Source organism: Anas acuta, chromosome 1, assembly GCF_963932015.1.
Source record: "Anas acuta chromosome 1, bAnaAcu1.1, whole genome shotgun sequence".
NCBI classification, from domain to species: Eukaryota; Metazoa; Chordata; class Aves; order Anseriformes; family Anatidae; genus Anas; species Anas acuta.
In genome coordinates, this window is record NC_088979.1 from 53,309,178 (window position 1) to 53,326,029 (window position 16,852).

At 40.4% G+C, this 16,852-nt stretch overlaps 1 protein-coding gene across 3 annotated transcripts in view; it reads right to left on the minus strand.

The window, feature by feature from the left end:
- The window catches only part of ABCC4 (ATP binding cassette subfamily C member 4 (PEL blood group)), a 148,160-nt gene that overhangs the window by 111,801 nt on the left and 19,507 nt on the right, over positions 1-16,852 (minus strand). For all 3 annotated transcript variants that reach the window (XM_068677069.1, XM_068677086.1, XM_068677076.1), the window contains 6 exons: positions 14,710-14,835; positions 11,753-12,002; positions 8,484-8,588; positions 2,039-2,128; positions 1,501-1,692; positions 104-198 (listed from right to left, as the gene is read on the minus strand). In XM_068677069.1, the coding sequence (XP_068533170.1) occupies positions 104-198; positions 1,501-1,692; positions 2,039-2,128; positions 8,484-8,588; positions 11,753-12,002; positions 14,710-14,835 (858 nt within the window). The remainder of the gene's footprint in view (positions 1-103; positions 199-1,500; positions 1,693-2,038; positions 2,129-8,483; positions 8,589-11,752; positions 12,003-14,709; positions 14,836-16,852) is intronic.

Sequence of the window (16,852 nt, forward strand, 5' to 3'; positions counted from 1 at the left end):
ACAAGGTTTAAAGAAAAGTCAGCATCACACGGTCTTAAGTGCATTTACTTCAGTCACCAAAGTCTGTGAATTTGTACATTTTAGGAACAACAAAAATACTAGCCTGGCCAGATTTACACGGGCCTTCTGTCCCCCACTCAGTGTAGCTCCACGATCTCCTATGACTGTTAGGTCACCATCTGCTAGTAATTCCAAGTCCTGTGAACATAAAGAACAGGCAACAAGCATTTCTTAAATCATTTTAACCTCCAACAAACCTGGTTCAACGTAACATTTTCTTATTTAAATAGTACTGTTTAAGGTATCACCTCACATTAAAATACAAGAACTCATACGGGATGAAATATCTACAGTTAATTTATGACTTCGTACCTTCAGCAAAAGATAATTAAGAAAGCAGGAAAAATAGGTGAGATCTTAAAGTTCACTTTTTCAACAGGTTTGCCAGAGGAAAATGCACTACTATTCTTAGTGTTATATTGATTAATTTATGGGGCTTGGGACTATGAGTGAGAGAACAAAATTATACAGTATTCCATGTTATACTACTGTATTTCCTCTTCAGGAAATATGAAAGTTTTATACCGAGCTACAAAACATATCCACAACTTCTATAAGATACATAAATTTGAAACAAAACTACGAAAGCAAATCTACCATCAAATATGAAAGCTGTTTTTTTTTTAATGCAGTTTGCTGTCTGTTAAAGTCACTAAAACCTTAAGTTTAGACAACAGCCTACGACTGAGTATCAGTAGAAGATGTTAAAACTCTACCTACTATGTATAAAAACCTTGCAAAAAAATTTCATCACGGTAACCATCTGCTTTTCACCTGTGTTGCTGCTGACAGGAATATTATAACATGCTGCATAAAACCTTTTTAGCTGCCAAGCAAAATGTCTGTTTCTTGACAAATCTGGCTTAATCCTCTTCTATATCTCATGTCACAAACTTCTTTACACACAGACCTTTCAAAAATATTTTTTCATAAAACTACTTGGGCTCAGGAAGTTATCCAATACATAGCACTAAGGTTCTTTTGATAGTCGTTAGCAATGCATAATACATGATATACATGAGTTTTTTTAAAAAAGCATAAAGGATATTTGCAAAATGAAAGTCACAAATGGTGCTAGCTTGATCATTTGTTTTTCCACAGTTTTTTACATCTACACATGTATCTACCATAACATCAATGAATGGGGTAAAACATGATTATGAAATTAAATAATTGGGAACAGCTTTTTCCAAACGTGATGGAGCTTCACATAAACGACATCCCCCTCTAGTGAAAGTTTTGGGAATTACAAGAGTGTCCTTACACATCAATGTCAAAAATGATGCACAAATCCTATCACTTAACAGAAATGTTATCTCCCATTATATTAATAAAAATCCATTCTGTGTATTTTGTATTACAGCACATACCACTAGACTGCAAGAACACGAAGGAAACAATAAAGATTGTGAAAATAAAACAGAGAAAAAAAAAACATACCTTTTTAAGAGCACAGACTTTTAAAACTTTTTCATATTTTTCTTTCTCATATTCCTTGTCAAACAGTATATTACTTCTTACTGTACCAGAAAACACCCATGGCTGCTGAGAAACGTAAGCGATTCTTCCAGTAACATTTATCAAACCTTTGTCTTTAGGCAGCTCACCAAGCACAGCACTTAAGAGTGAAGACTGGAAAAGATTGAAAAATAAAAAATGTAAAGTTTGATTGCATTGAAGACACCATGGAAACTACGAAGTACTTATTGTCATGATGGCCTATTTCACCCTGTCACTCAAGCCACTCTAATTGTATAAATGCACTAGTACCCCTTACATGCTGTCTAGAAGTAAAACACACAGTACTTGGTTAACTTCGAACAATCTCCTCCCCACTCACAGGCCATCTGCTTTCCTTGAATGACAGTACCTCAATGTAAAGTGTATCTTTATACACAAGAAGCTTCACATTTTCAAGTTTTAGACATGTTTAAGAGACTCAAAAACCCCACAGAATGGAGTAAGCATCAAGACTTACTTTTCCAGCTCCTACAGGCCCAATCACAGCCAGCAATTCCCCTCGTCTAACAGTAAATGAAAGTTGCTGAAGTGCTGGGGTTTCTAAACTCTGTGGATTTAAGAAAAAGTCACACTTACTCAGTATGAAATACACATCAACAAAATAACTCTTTAGAAACAGAGAACAATGCACATAAGTGACTCTGAATTAGCAACCCATATGACAACCGTATTTTCAGACACACTGCTTACCTCTTCAGTAATTCACACACACCTCTGAAATGCATTGATCCTTAACCCTAAGCAAGTAATTGACAAAACTGAGTTCAGGGAATGAGGAAACTTAAGGCAGTAGCAGAAGTACTTCCTCCAAGCCCACGCCTCCAAGCTGCAGCTCAGCACAGAGCTGGGATGGCAGCCTCAGTAAGAGGAGGTCTCAGCTGGACATCTCCATGGCATTCACCAACCTGGCCCCACAGGTCCAGCTCCACCTCTTACCAGCTGTAAGAGGGAGAGTTTTTGAAGTTCTCTCACAGCCTGGGAAAGCTAGGTCTGTGCTTGCTCTCAAGGCTGCATCCAAAGTCAAAACAGAAAAGTACCATTTGCTTTGACACAGCTTCATCTCATGTATCTTGGAGGCCTCTGACAGACAACACTGTGGAGTATTTGTGTGGAAATACATGACCTTGAATTCTTTGTTCAATAGTCCTTACTAACATGCCTATCCTTTATGTTACACCACTGATAAGAGTTTATTTCTCAACATATTTTGCACCTCTCCTACCAAGGTGTGATTGTAAAAATCATAGAACCGTGGAATGATCTGTGCTAGAAGGGGTTTTAAAGATCACCCAGTCCCACCCCCCTGCCATGGGCAGGGACACCTCCCACCAGCCCAGGCTGCCCAAAGCCCCATCCAGCCTGGCCTTGAGCACCTCCAGGGATGGGGCACCCACAGCTTCTCTGGGCAGCCTGTGCCACGTGCCCCACCACCCTCTGAGTAAAGAAATTATTCCTGATATGTAGTCTAAACGTACCCTTCTTTAGTTTAAAGCCATTACTCCAGTCCTATCACTACAATCCCTGACAAAGAGTCCCCCTCCAGCTTTCTTACAGGTTCCCTTTAGGTACTGGAAGGCCACTATAAGGTCTCCCCAGAGCCTTCTCTTCTCCAGGCTGAACAACCCCAACTCCCTCAGCCTGTCTTCATAGAAGAGGTGCTCCAGCCCTCTGAGCATCCTTGTGGCCCTCCTCTGGACTCGCTCTAATAGCTCCATGTCCTTCTTGTGCTGGGGACCCCAGAGCCGAATGCAGCGCTCCAGGTGGTGTCTCACAAGAGCAGAGGGGCACAATCCCCTCCCTCATCCCACTGGACATGCTGCTTTTGATGCAGCCCAGGACACGGTTGGCTTTCTGGGCTGCCAGCACACATTGCCAGCTCACACTGAGCTTCTCATCAACCAACACCCTCAAGTCCTTCTCCTGAGGACTGCTCTCAGTCCACTCATCACCCAGCCTGTATACATTTTTGGGATTGCCTCAGCCCAGGTGCAGGACCTTGCAGTAAGCCTTGTTGAACCTCAGGAGGCTCACACAGGCCCACCTCTCAAGCCTGTCCAGGTCCCTCTGGGTGGCATCCCTTCCCTCCAGCTTACTGACCGTGCCACTCAGCTTGGTGTCACCGGCAAACCCGCTGAGGGCACACTCAGTCCCTCTGTCCAGCTCACCAACAAAGATGTTGAATAGCACCAGGCCCCAGTACTGACTTCTGAGGAAGACCACTTGTCACTAGTCTCCACCTGGACATCCAGCCATTGATCACAGCTCTTTGAGTGTGACCATCCAGAAAATTCCTTATCCACTGAGTGGTCCATCCTTCTAATCCATGTCTCTCCAACCTAGAAACAAGGACGTCACGTGGGACAGTTTCAAATCCTTTGCACAAGTCCAGGTAGATAGATGACATCAGTTGCTCTTTTATCAGTGATGTACCTATACAAGCATTTCTTGTTGCCCTTGACGTCTTTGGCCAGATTTAATTCTAACAGGGCTTTAGCTTTCTTTCATAACCTGATCCCTGGCTGCTCGGACAATATCTCTTTATTCCTCACTGGCTACCTGTGCTTGCTTCCACCCTCTGTTGGCTTCCTTTTTGTTTTTGACCTTGACCAGGAGCTCCTTGTTCATCTATGCATCCTCCTGGTGTTTCTTCCTGACTTCCTTTTTATTGGGATGCATCGCTCTTGAGTTTGGAGGAGGTCACCCTTGAGTATTACCCAGCTTTCTTGAGCCCCTCTTCCCCCAGGGCTTTATCCCATAGTACTCTACCAAGCAGATCCCTGAGGAGGCCCAGGTCTGCTCTCCTGTAATCCAGGGTAGCGAGCTTGCTGTGCACCCTCCTCAGTGCCCTAAGGACCCTGAACTCCACCATTTCATGCGCACTGCAGCCAAGGCTGCCCTCGAGCTCCACATTCCCCACCTGTCCCTCCTTGTTGGATAGGATGAGGTCCAGCATAGCACCTGCTTTCATTTACTCCTCAACCATGGGGAGAAAGAAGTTAACACTGACACACTCCAGGAACCTTCTGGTTTGCTTATGCCCTGCTGTGTTGTCCCTCCAACAGATATCGGGGTGGTTGAAGTCCTCCTCTATGAGGACCAGAGCTTATGAGAACATGAGGCTGCTCCTATCAGCCTGTAGAGGATCTCACTTGTTCAGTCTTCCTGGTGAGTGTCCTGCAGCAGACCCCCACTCTAATGTCACCCATCTCAGCCCTCCCTTTAATCCTGACACACTAATTCTGTCAGCTCCTCATCCACCCCCAGGTGGAGCTCCATGCAGCTGGTCATTGACAGACGGTGGCACCCCCTCCTCATCCCCTTTATTTCTTATGAAAAGGAAGGATCCTCATGTCTTTAATAGCTATTGTAAACCTCATAGCTAAGGGTCTGGTGCAGTCCCCTCTCACTAAAGCAAAAATCCCTTGTAAGAGGATCTGCCCTCACATGCATCTGAGGCTGCCCTAAGCGTGATTGACACTAAAATGCAAACAGCAAAATACTAGCATTAAAAAAAAAAAAAAGAGCTGGATATTGCTAGTATCTCTATTAAACAACCACATTAAAACCCAGCCCTAAAATTCAGAAGAAGGGCACTACTGACAGGCTGCTTTAAGTCTCCAGCCACCCTCTGAAGTGCAGGAGGCTCAGTAAGGCTGTCACCTGTCCCTGCAAGGAAGCTGCCCTGTGACCCAGCTCTGGGACTGCCCAAAGGGGAAGCTTGCAACTAGCTGTTCCAAATGATCTGGGAGAGACGTGGGTGCGGTATCCATCCCACCTGTGACAGCTGGACTGACACACACGTGCCTCCTCAGGCCAGGAGGAATGCTCGGTGAAGCAGGAGGGTCCTCAGAGCCCAGTGGCACACATCCCGTCACAGCTGCCAGCTCTCTGTATGAAATCAGAGTCACGCTGCAAGAACCCAAACCTGTGTGTGCTGTGCCACCCCGCATACCTACTGTTGTTGCTGCTGTTATCCATCCCCACGAGGTGGCAGCAACAGGGATCTTTTCTTTTTTCTCCACACTACCCATCAGCATTTTGCCATGAACGTGCTTTCTCAGCCTAGAGTGCACGCACAGGCACGGTTCAGGTACTGAACTAGAGGTAAGGTCGGGAGAACTCCGCTAGCTGGTGGCAGCCAACGCATTTTTTATTGCGAGGTTTGTAGGATGAGAAACTATCTTTTAATAAATTGATCTGAAAAATCAATTTTACTTAGAAGAAAGTACTTAGAAAAGTAAATGAGCTGTTCCACACACCCCTCCACAGCCCCTCTTTAGACCTCTTGATGTTGTTTCTGTATTCACGAGACAGACAGCAAGGGGACTTCCACCCATGCCAAGGTTTTCAAAACAAAATACTGTAAGATCCTACAAGTAATGTTAGAAAAACATAAAAATAAAAGTTTTTAAATTATTATATATTAAAGCAGTACTCTAAGATGTCACAGACCCTACAGAGAAGCGGTAATGCAAGCAAAAAGCACGGCCACAAGGGCATGGTATTTCTGCAAAATAGCACTCCTCATAATTAAAGGCAGTTTGTTCTATTTTTAGGCAGCGAGGCACTAAAATTAGAGCCCAGACTGATGTTACAGCTAAGTTCACCTGACAGCTAATTGCCACCAAATGTCCCAGCTCCCCTGCGCCCTGTCAGCTACACGTCTGTCACCTCCCTTCTGCTGCTGCTTCTCCTGGCCTGACCTTGCAGATGTGTTGTTGTTCACGGGACTCGGCTGTCAGAAAACAAATCAGACAAAAAGGGTTTCATTGCTTTATCCCTGTGAAGAGGCTCACCATGGGGTCACACATCATCGCCAACACAAGGCAGGGAACAGGGGCACAGAGCGGGAGGACAGAAAGATACGGGACTGATCCCTTCAGCAGCAGCAACTCCTTCAGTGAGCCTGGGCAGACCTCACACCCTGCGGCCAAATGAAAGAAGTAATTCATCCCATCTAAGGGCTTCAGAGCTGATCTCTTACACAGAAGTACTACACTGCTTAAGCTCTTCATTTGAGCAACTAAAATTACAAGGGATACATTTGGCCTCTGTTCAAATTCCTGAATTTTCAAGTTTTTCAGCTAAGCACACAGACTGTTCTGTAAACTAAAGGCACGTCAGGAAAAACCCCGTATCGAAGAGTCCCCAGTTCCATGCTGCTATCAGACCAGCCTGTGGAACTCAGATAAGACTTGCCTCGGTAAAACAAGAGTGTGACCGTGAATTAATTGGTTTTATTTATCTTTTGATAAACTGTACTACACCATGTTAAGTTGTTTTCCTAAAACTCTATCTAATAATCCCTTTTTTACTTCCAGTGATTTTGGATTTGTGGGTTGTTGTGGATTTTTTTGTTTTGTTTTGTTTTTTTAAGTACCTATTTGGACTCATAATCTTTAAAAATAAAATAAAAATAGAATCCAATCCAGCTGTACGGTTGCTATACAGAGAGCCAAAGAGTCATGAGAAACCCAGATACAGTATCAGCAGGCTGAATTGGTTACTTGACAAAGTATAGCATATTTTTATTATTCCTTTTATAACTTCCCTCTCACAGACCTCTCCCATCTTTTCAGTCAGCAACTCCATAAAATTATTTTGCCTTATTGTAGAAGCATGTAAGAGAAATGTTCTGAACTGCTGGTATAGTTCCGGGAGAATTATTCTTCTGCTTTGCACATTTCACTTAAATATCAAAATGAAAATTACATTAAGTTTTCTTTTCTTTTTTTAAACCAAAAGGAATCTAGTTAATTCCGGTCATGCTATTCAACTTCTCCTAATATAAATAACTCCTGAAAAACCCAAAGGTGTTCTACGGACATATTATGCAACCATTTCCTATAGATTGTTAGCAGTAGTATAATATTGGTTTGGGGAGAAAACAAAGGCTGAGAAATACATTCCACCCTGCACCAGACTGCATTCACTATTAAGTATTCCACGTCACTTAATTAAAAAGTTTGGTCAATGTCTCTGAAAGAATTCATGTCACAGAGAAGCTCTGAGAAAGTAAAGCATAATAACATAGCAATTTAGTTTTATAGCTGAGTAGTATTGTAAGGTGGATCCTCTCATATGTTTTCACACTTTATCTTCCTTGGGACACAGCACATGTGAGGGGAGGAGGGTGTATAAGGGGAGATCCGTGAGATGTCTTATTTGCATTACATTTATATGCAAAACTCATTTTTTAGAGCTTCCAGCGTTTCTGATGGAGACTGAAGCTTCCCTTGTGCAAGGACACTGGCAGCTCATAATAACTCCAGCAACTCACCACAAATTGCTGCTTCTTGCAACAACTGCATTTTTTAAAAACAGAATCAACACTTGCCTCTCTTGGAGAAAAGGATACATAACAGATTTATCACCTCCGTATTGTCCCTTTTCTAGTCATTTTGGTGGCTTTGGCATATTTTAAGAACGAGCAATTTGCAGCTGAACAACCTCAATTAAAACACACAGAGTAAAAAATTCTTGTAGATTCATCCCTAAAGCTTTCAAATCTGTTACATGAAGTATAATATTGTACTGCTTCTACACTAACGAACCAGTCAGCATTCAGTTCACAAGAAAAAAACAACAAAAAACATCATGCACTAAGGCCTGCTGTACTGTGCTTTCCAATGTAAACATCTAAGCTGCAGTAAAATGCTGTTAAATGAGATATTTTCCCCATAGAAACATACAGATTTTCATTTAGTATAAAATTCAAGAGCAGCTACTTCTAAGATGCACTTGATAGTGTTTTAAACCTATTCAACAGAGGTAGTTTAACTTACTAAAATGTTTCTCCTGCACCAATACAAGGCAACAGCACACCATACAGAGACATACTGCTTTGTAGGCTCAACATGCCTGCAGCACCAGTACGCCCTTAACATTTAGTAGAAGTTTACCTTATCCCAATAGCAAGTCAAGTCCTGAACATGAAGAATGACATTGTCATTACCACCATGCAGCTGGGGCTTGAAGTGTGAGACCTCATCAAGTATCAGGAAGTTCTGCAATAAAAGAAAAGGTCGGGTTACTGATGTGAGACTGGGAATGAGAAAGGAAGCCAAACACATGTTTTTCTAAGCAGCATACAAAATGTTATTGATGAAAAAATAAACACACCGATAAAGGAATTCCAAAGCAATGCAAAACCCATTCAGACAATGCACCTCTAAGAGCTAACTATCCCAGAGATCACGCAGAAGTGCAGATTTCACAGCGTGACAGTACTGTGGAACTCTACCAGCAACCTGCTCAATAACAAGATCTCTGAAGCACATAGAAATAGAAAAAAAAGAAATTTTTCATGGATAACAGTCACAAGTTGGAGACAAAAGACAGAACAATTTGAATCACCCACCATGAAGACCTGAAACAGGCCTCTAGTCCACAACATTTTGAGAGAAGACAAGTAGTTAACACGTACTGAATGGCCTGCACACACAAGAGTAATGCTGAAGACTTACGAAAGTCAGTAACTATGAGGAAATGGAATAAAGTTGACAACGGGGGCACAAACAGCACTGTGACGTGTTAGCAAGCACAAGGGACCTTGCTCAAAATTCAGCTGGTATCACTTAAGAGACCTGCAAGCAGTCAAACCTTTTCCTGCAGCCTCCAAACTCAGTGCACATCCACATCTCCACCAAAGACATTTAGATGTAGAGCTTAGGGATATGGTTTAGTGGGGACTGTTAGTGTCAGGTTAGAGGTTGGACTCGATGATCTTGAGGTCTCTTCCAACCTAGAAATTCTGTGACTCTGTGAAACAGCAAAGCAAGTCTGAACTCTGGCCAGGTGAGCACTGCTGCGCCCTCCTGTTTTAGGTACCTCCAAATGGTACACGTGAAAGAGAGGGCTCGGGAGAGGAAGGTGGTAGTCAGGGAAAGGAATTTCAGACATAGCCTGTATCTGTAATGAGGCACATGGCCTTTGAAGTGTGATTTGGATTTAGATGATGGATGAAACATCAGGGAGTTATTAGCAAGGAATCGGTCTCATTTCAGCTTTTACCAGGAACTTCTCTTCTAGCAGTAGTGTTTGTATCAGGTATAAATTCTAGCTAGCCATTTAATTCAAAAATGCTATAGTAACGTATATGGAAGGTTTCAAATAAAAATAGCACAAATCAAGAAAAAAATTATATGGCTAACATTAGGGATTTAACATGGCAGGGGATGGGGACAGAAATCTACACTGGAAATAAAATGTTCAAAAGCAGTAAAACAACATAAGCTTTAAACACTGTTTAAGTTCTCTTAAGACATTCTTCCATTCTTCCAGTATTGAATTGTTTATGTCTACCATGCAGAGAAAAACAGAATTGCTAGCATCCACAGGATGCTGAGAGGCAAACACTAGCTTGAGATAGGATTGTGTCCTTGAGAAAAAACAACTATCTTTTTTACCCAGATGAAATTTATCCTCTTTTCCCAGTCTCTACCAAAATAACCCTCTGAAAAACAACTGCTCTCACTTTGTTTCACAAGGGGACCTTGAGGCAATCGCTTCATCCTAAAATGTTGGGTGAGCTTCAGGAATAGATGCAGACGTTACTGTGTAGCTAAGGTGAGGGGAGAAGACAGCTTAGAGGAAAAAAAAAATTAAATACCATAATATTCTTCAGTTCCTATGTGTGTATGCATCAATATGGAGGAAAGGCTACTGATTCCCCTCTGATTATGCTTCATTCTCACACGAAGCATGGTATCTCCTGCCTCCATCTGAGCATATTTTAATATCAGTGCTGAAAACCCCACTTGCTCTCGTTCAAGGGTTCAAAAATCCACCTTCTTAAAAAAACAGATTCTTTTCAGTCTTGCGCAGATACACCTAGCCATCAGCTTTGTATTTTTTCCCTACATTTTCTACTCTTTCCTTCTCTCTCTAATTCATAATCAGAAGCGCGGGGGAGCTGGAGCCAGCTGCTAGGAGCAGAATCTTGTGACCCGTAGGATATACTGGAAACTGAGACAGGAGAAAAAGGGAACAGCCTGCCACTGCCTCCACTCGACAGTCATTCTCCTGTTCCTAAGGCATCTTTTTCAGCCTTCCATCCACGTCCCTCAACCTGCACAGCTTGAATGATCTTTTGAAAGAGCACTGCCCTGGAGCTGAACACAGGCTACATGAAAGTATTGAAAAGCCAGCGTGCACCATCCAGCATCCCAAGCACTTCTGTCCCCTCCCGCAATTTAGTTGAAGCAGTAATAATGAATGTTACTGCCTGCATTTCACTGTGGTGGGGATTTTCACACATTAGGCTTTTCTAATTCCATTTGCATCGACTTTTACAAAATGTTTCTCTGAAGAGCAGAGATTACCTGTTTAATACATGGGTTATGTGTGGGCTTATTACAATCAGAAATTCATCAATAACAAAAAAAAAAAGATTTATTACAACCAGACACACAGAGAAGAAAATAAAACAGGACATTTTTAGGTACTTTGATCAATAAATGACAGTGACACCCTGCAAAACCACATTTCTGCTTACTCCATTCTAGGCAAGATTAAATTTTTCCCCCCCAAATTTAAGTTCTAAAATACTAATTCTGTATTTCAATAGCTTGATGATTTAGGACTTCTAAAGTCTTAAATTTAAAACACGTTTTGCATTTAAATGTTTCACTCTTGCAGTTTATGCTGAAGTACAGGTACATACTGCAAACATTACTATTTTATTCAAAACATCATGGAAAACAAAACAACACAAATGAGGTCCTTCTGCCAAAAACAGCAGCATGTTCATCCTTTCTGAGCCTGCCCTCCAGTATTGAAAGCAGCTACAGGACACCAGGTAGGGCTCACACTTTCCCTCTACAGCTGACAGTGTAGTGCAGAGCAGACACAATATGAATCCTGCATCTCCCACCCGCTGTTTTTGCCATCCGTATTTCCTGACTAAAGACTCCCAATCCCACCATATTTGCACACACGATCCTCTTACTTCAGAAATGTCTACACTGCCTCATTGCACTTACTTTTCTCCTACATTTCACCTTGCCCTAGAGCACATTTCATGGGCTTCTCCACATTTACACAGGAACACATTCGGTTTCAAAAGAGGTTATTTCAGTAAAAATCTCAAACGCTGCAAAACTAAATAAAGCTGCATTTTCTGTTGATGATAAAACAATGTTAGAGTAAGAGAAGAAATCCACAACCATACCTTGATTCGTCGTATGCTAACCACTGCCTCGGACACCCTCTCAACAGCCGCAGGGAAGAACAGAGTTACTGTCAGTCTCACTGCACCATACAGGGACACTGCAACGAACACCCGGCTGGCAGAGATAACATTGCCAAGTAGTACATATGCCATGAAAGTCATGAACACTGTTATTTTGCTTGCCACGAAGAAAGAGGCTAAGTTCAGTCCTCGAAGGTAGGAGCTCTTCATAACCATGGCAATCTCCTTCCTAAAAAACGCAAAATACAAACATTTGCATCAACCCCTCTCACCAGAGATACCATCACCAAAAGGATGAGGGAGACCCCACTCTTAAGATTACGCTTTTATGCCCTTTCTTCCCCTTGCACCACCCCAACTTGCACGTGAAGAACTGTACTCAAAAGTAACTGTGAAGTAAGCACAGCATATGGCAAATAATAAATGATCATTTAAAAGGCTAAGGAATGAGGAAAACAAACATTTAAAATATTAAATATTTTGATAGCTCCTCAAAAAAAAAAAGTATTCTTTAGGGACATAAAATCAAAATACTCTTTTCCTGTTTTGGTCAAACTAGCATTTGAATTCCAATTCTAACCTTTCGACTCTTTCTAGATGGTGTACAAGGGCAAAGAGGAAAAAAACTTCTGTATAACAGCCAAGCATCCAGCAGTTCCTTGTCCTTCTAACATAAAAATCCAATAGAGTTCAAGTCACAAACTCTTGCACAAACATCAATACACACTTTGCAACCAGAAGAACATGACAACTTCCAAACCATGAGGAGTTCACCTGTGGCCCAAGCATTCACCACTACTCAGTTGCTGTTCTTCAAGCTGGATCACAGGATTTGCAGTATTTCCTTTGATCTCTGCCTAAATCCTTCCTGATTTGGACCCCGTGCCTGGCTTCCACTGCTCTGGGAGTTCTGGTTTGTAATTCATAAAACACAGGTGCTGATGCATATGTTCTCTGTTTCCACTTCAGTTAAACTCCACACATTCCCCTTCTGTATGACTCAAGTCCAATCCTCAAAATGTTATTGCACTATCTACAATGTGGCTGCCTTCAGGTTTAGCTTCTTACTAAAATAAAAGGTTTCCTTTATCAAGAGAGCCATAACAATTTGCTCCTTCCCCATATAGTCTAATTTTACCTGAAGCGACACAGAATTTTACTTTATATATATATATATAAAATCTATTTTCTCAAATATTCTGGCAATTCTTAGGGAAAATCTTAATCACTTTGATGACCTTCCACTTGGAACTACATACAAAGATTAGGAAGTCAAATGATGCTTATACCACTTGAAGTACAGTCGGTTCTCACTCACGGAGAGAAGGATGCACGATGTACTACTAGAAAACTAGTTAAGCAACTTTCACACTGTACTTGCCAAATTGGCTGAATTGACAGACTTTCAAAGGATTTCAAAGGCATTTTTTTCAGCTTAAGGGCTCACAATCTCTGATCTCTTCCAGAGTACGGTAAAAGAACATTTGTACGTAAACTATTTGGATTGGGTCTAATTCAATTACTTCTACAATCCTGGAAGAAACTCTTTTCCCACTCTCTAATAGTCCTTAATAATCCTCTCGCTATCTGTGGATAATCACCCAGTCCTTTGTGCTATTCTCTGTAAGTATCAGATAATTACAGCCCACCCATAGGCCGTACATGATATACTACGCTGTCTTACGGCACCGAGTTGTATCAAAGGAAACCAATACAGACAGCCTCAGGGAAAAAAACAACAGCAGAGGAGTTCAGATGTCATCTTAACAACTACCAAGGGCCACTGTGGAAGTACTGAGCAATAATCATGTGGATGAATTGAAGACTTCTAACAGTTTGCCACTGAAAGAAACAAAAGACGGCTCAAGATGTGCTTTGGTAGAGCTCATTTCTCTCCATCATTAAATAGGAAACCTCTAATCCTAATGAGACACTGAATTTCATAAGGTGAATACTCCCACTGAGGTAGCTTTCAATAAACAAATACACTCTCTGGCTCCATGCAAGACAGGGAAGCCTTCAAGCAATCAAGAGTATTCACTCAGCACAGGATCCTAGATATACTGAAGAAGAAGAAAGAGCATTCTGTGCGTGGGAGGAAACGTCTCAGTGAATGTTAACAAGTCTGCAAACCTGCACATGTATGTAAAGGATAAAAAAAATCAAATTAAAAAACTGAACCCCAAACAAATTAATAATAAATAAATGAAATCAGAGAATCTAAGGCAGGATAGCAGCTCGTGTGTCGGAGACAGACTTAACATGAAAACTAAGTGATGGGAAATACACACCTGAACTCCTGTCAAGGAAAAGAATAAGAAGTGTTGAAAAACAAGTTTATGAGTAGCTTTGATCCAGATTCTGACAGATCTCTAGAATGAAATGACTCCAGAGCCAGTTGGCCTTGCCAGCTGAACAACTCGAGAATTTCTGAGCTGCTTTCATTCTGCCCTCCACCCTTTCCAGATGGTTTGAGCAATACTTCAAAATGCAGAAAGTGGAGTAGTATCTGAGGATGCTATTCATGTAGGACATGAAGTCAGATTCCACGTATTTCTCAGAAGAGAGAAGTCTGCTTATTGGTTCCTTTCCATTTGTTTAGAGGACTGTGAGGATCTTCAACTATAACCATCTTATTTATCAGTTGCATTTCTTAAACACAAATGTAAAAGGAAACACTAAAAAACACATTTTATAAATATCAAAGTATTTTTTCTTCTTCCCTTAGGAACGGAAGTTCCCTTTTCTTCTGTCCCTTAGGATGTATTTTCATTCCTTCACCCTCACTATATAAAGTTTAAAAAGCCAAAAAAAAGTTTAAAAAGCCAAAAAAGTTCAAGGAAACTTCTTTCCACAGCACAGAATAATGCATTTATTGGCACGTAAAATGTAAACAGATATAGATCATATACCAAGCTTTATTTTTCCAGGATTACCTTCTCAAACCACTCACAAGTTCCGCAAACGATTTTTCCCAAGCATACATCTTTATTATCTTCATGCCACTTATGACTTCATTCATGGTTCTAATCCTGACATCTGTAAACGCAGCTGTCTTGCTTCTGTAAATAGCAGAAAGCAAAAATTCTCAGATTCTCAAAAGAAGAGAGACTAGTTATAATCATATAATATGCTCATTTAATTAAGTTTTTGCTCTTATTTCTAGAAGGTTCACATAACCACAATTCCGTTAAAGAAGCTTCCTAAAACAGTATCTTACAGATGACACACAGCAGACAGATTTAGTATGTCTATCAGTATTCCTGGCATTCTCTATCCTCAGGGAACTGTTACTTGATTCATATTCAGAATACTATGTCAGTGTGCAGCAACACGTGGTCTTCCTTAATCAATGTATTTTTGTATTAAAAGACACAATAATATAACTGCCAAATACTAAATTTAGAACTAAATGAAAAATTGAAAAAATATATTTTTTAACATTATCATTTTCAAATTTCAAGCATTCTCAAAAGACTATCTTGATTTAGTTAAAGAAATTAGCCTTGGCTTGTATCTTTTTAAGGTTAATTCTGCTTGAAGTAAAGACTACTTAGAGCATGAGCTATAATTTAGAAGAAACAAAAACCTATCTAGATTTGTTAAGTAAAGAAATAGTATTTAAGTGTTAATTGTAATTAATGCTGAATTCAATATATCTATTCTAGCCTCACATTATGTTTGCACCGATAAACTATAATATAATTAAATAACAAAGTCACAGCATTAATTAGGAAAAAGCATTGAAAGTTAGAAGCCATGTAATAAATGCATAAACCATGCTAATAAGCCATAATACAATTCTGAATTCATTCACGTAGATAAACATACTTAGCACATAATGAGCTATCACAAGCTTTTTTTCTTTTTAATAAAACTCATTTTTTTCTATTAAATTATTTGTATCTAATGAAACTTGGAGACCAAAAAGAAAAAATTAAAAAGCTCTTTAGAATGGCTTGCTTGGTTTTGTCAGTTTCATTTGACACCCATGAGGTTTTTCTGGTGCTCTGGAAAAAATAGCCACAATCAAAGCACATCAGAAGAAAGTTTAAAACGATAAACAGTCCCCTGAAATTCTAACTTCTCAGCACCACTGATCTATAAACGTTGGGATGGCTAAATAAAATATTAAGAAATATTTGCATAAGAAAACTGATATGAAATAATGGGAATTAGTCCTAATGTAATCAAGGTGTCTTGCTATGACTGAGGAAGATCGGTTACCCTAACCAACCTTACTGGCATGGAACTAGAGCATCTTTTCTAAGTTCTTTTTCTCCTCTTCTGATGTTTGACATGACTGTTCCACGTATTTTTCCTTAAAAAAAATAAAGAGCTTTAAATGAGAACATTGCAATTGCATGGCAAAGCACTTTAATAAGAGTTGAGTTCTTCTGAATATATTAAAAAAAAAAAAAGGGTCTTCAATCCAATACTTGTACTATTTCTCAAATAATATAGCATGTCATGTGCATTTTGTACAACATCTAGTATTTGTGGAGGTATAAGGAATACTGTATCACACAGAGTATACCATTCTGCAGGATACTCAATCTATTTCTACAAACTCCTACAGCTAATGGGAGAAGCATCTGTATCATAAACTGGTGTGGACATGGGTTTATAATACCAGGTCACAAGTGCATTGCTGAATAACAGCACAGATTAGCTGCCATGCTGAGTGTGCCTGGATTTTAGCAAAAGCTTTAATCCTTAAATCACTTCTTCATAGAATGATTTCCTTAAAACCATGCAGATTCCCAGCAAGTGTCATGTGAACATACAAATCATTACAAAGCTGGAATCCACTTCAGTTTTTCAATTAACTCCTTTTGCTCACTGGGCATTCGTGTTTCAAAAAGATCTGTGCACACATATGCAAGCAAATGCATACCAAGTTAACAAATTATTTCCCTTGCTCTGCATCCAATAAAGTGGCTGTAAATAAATGGGAAACATCCCAAAGAATGTTACAATGCCACTGGCTAACTTTTGGAATACATACCTTATAGAAGAGATTTTTGCCACTTGTTGTTTGACCCTGGACAAGTCCCTTAATCTCTTTGTGCCTCAGTT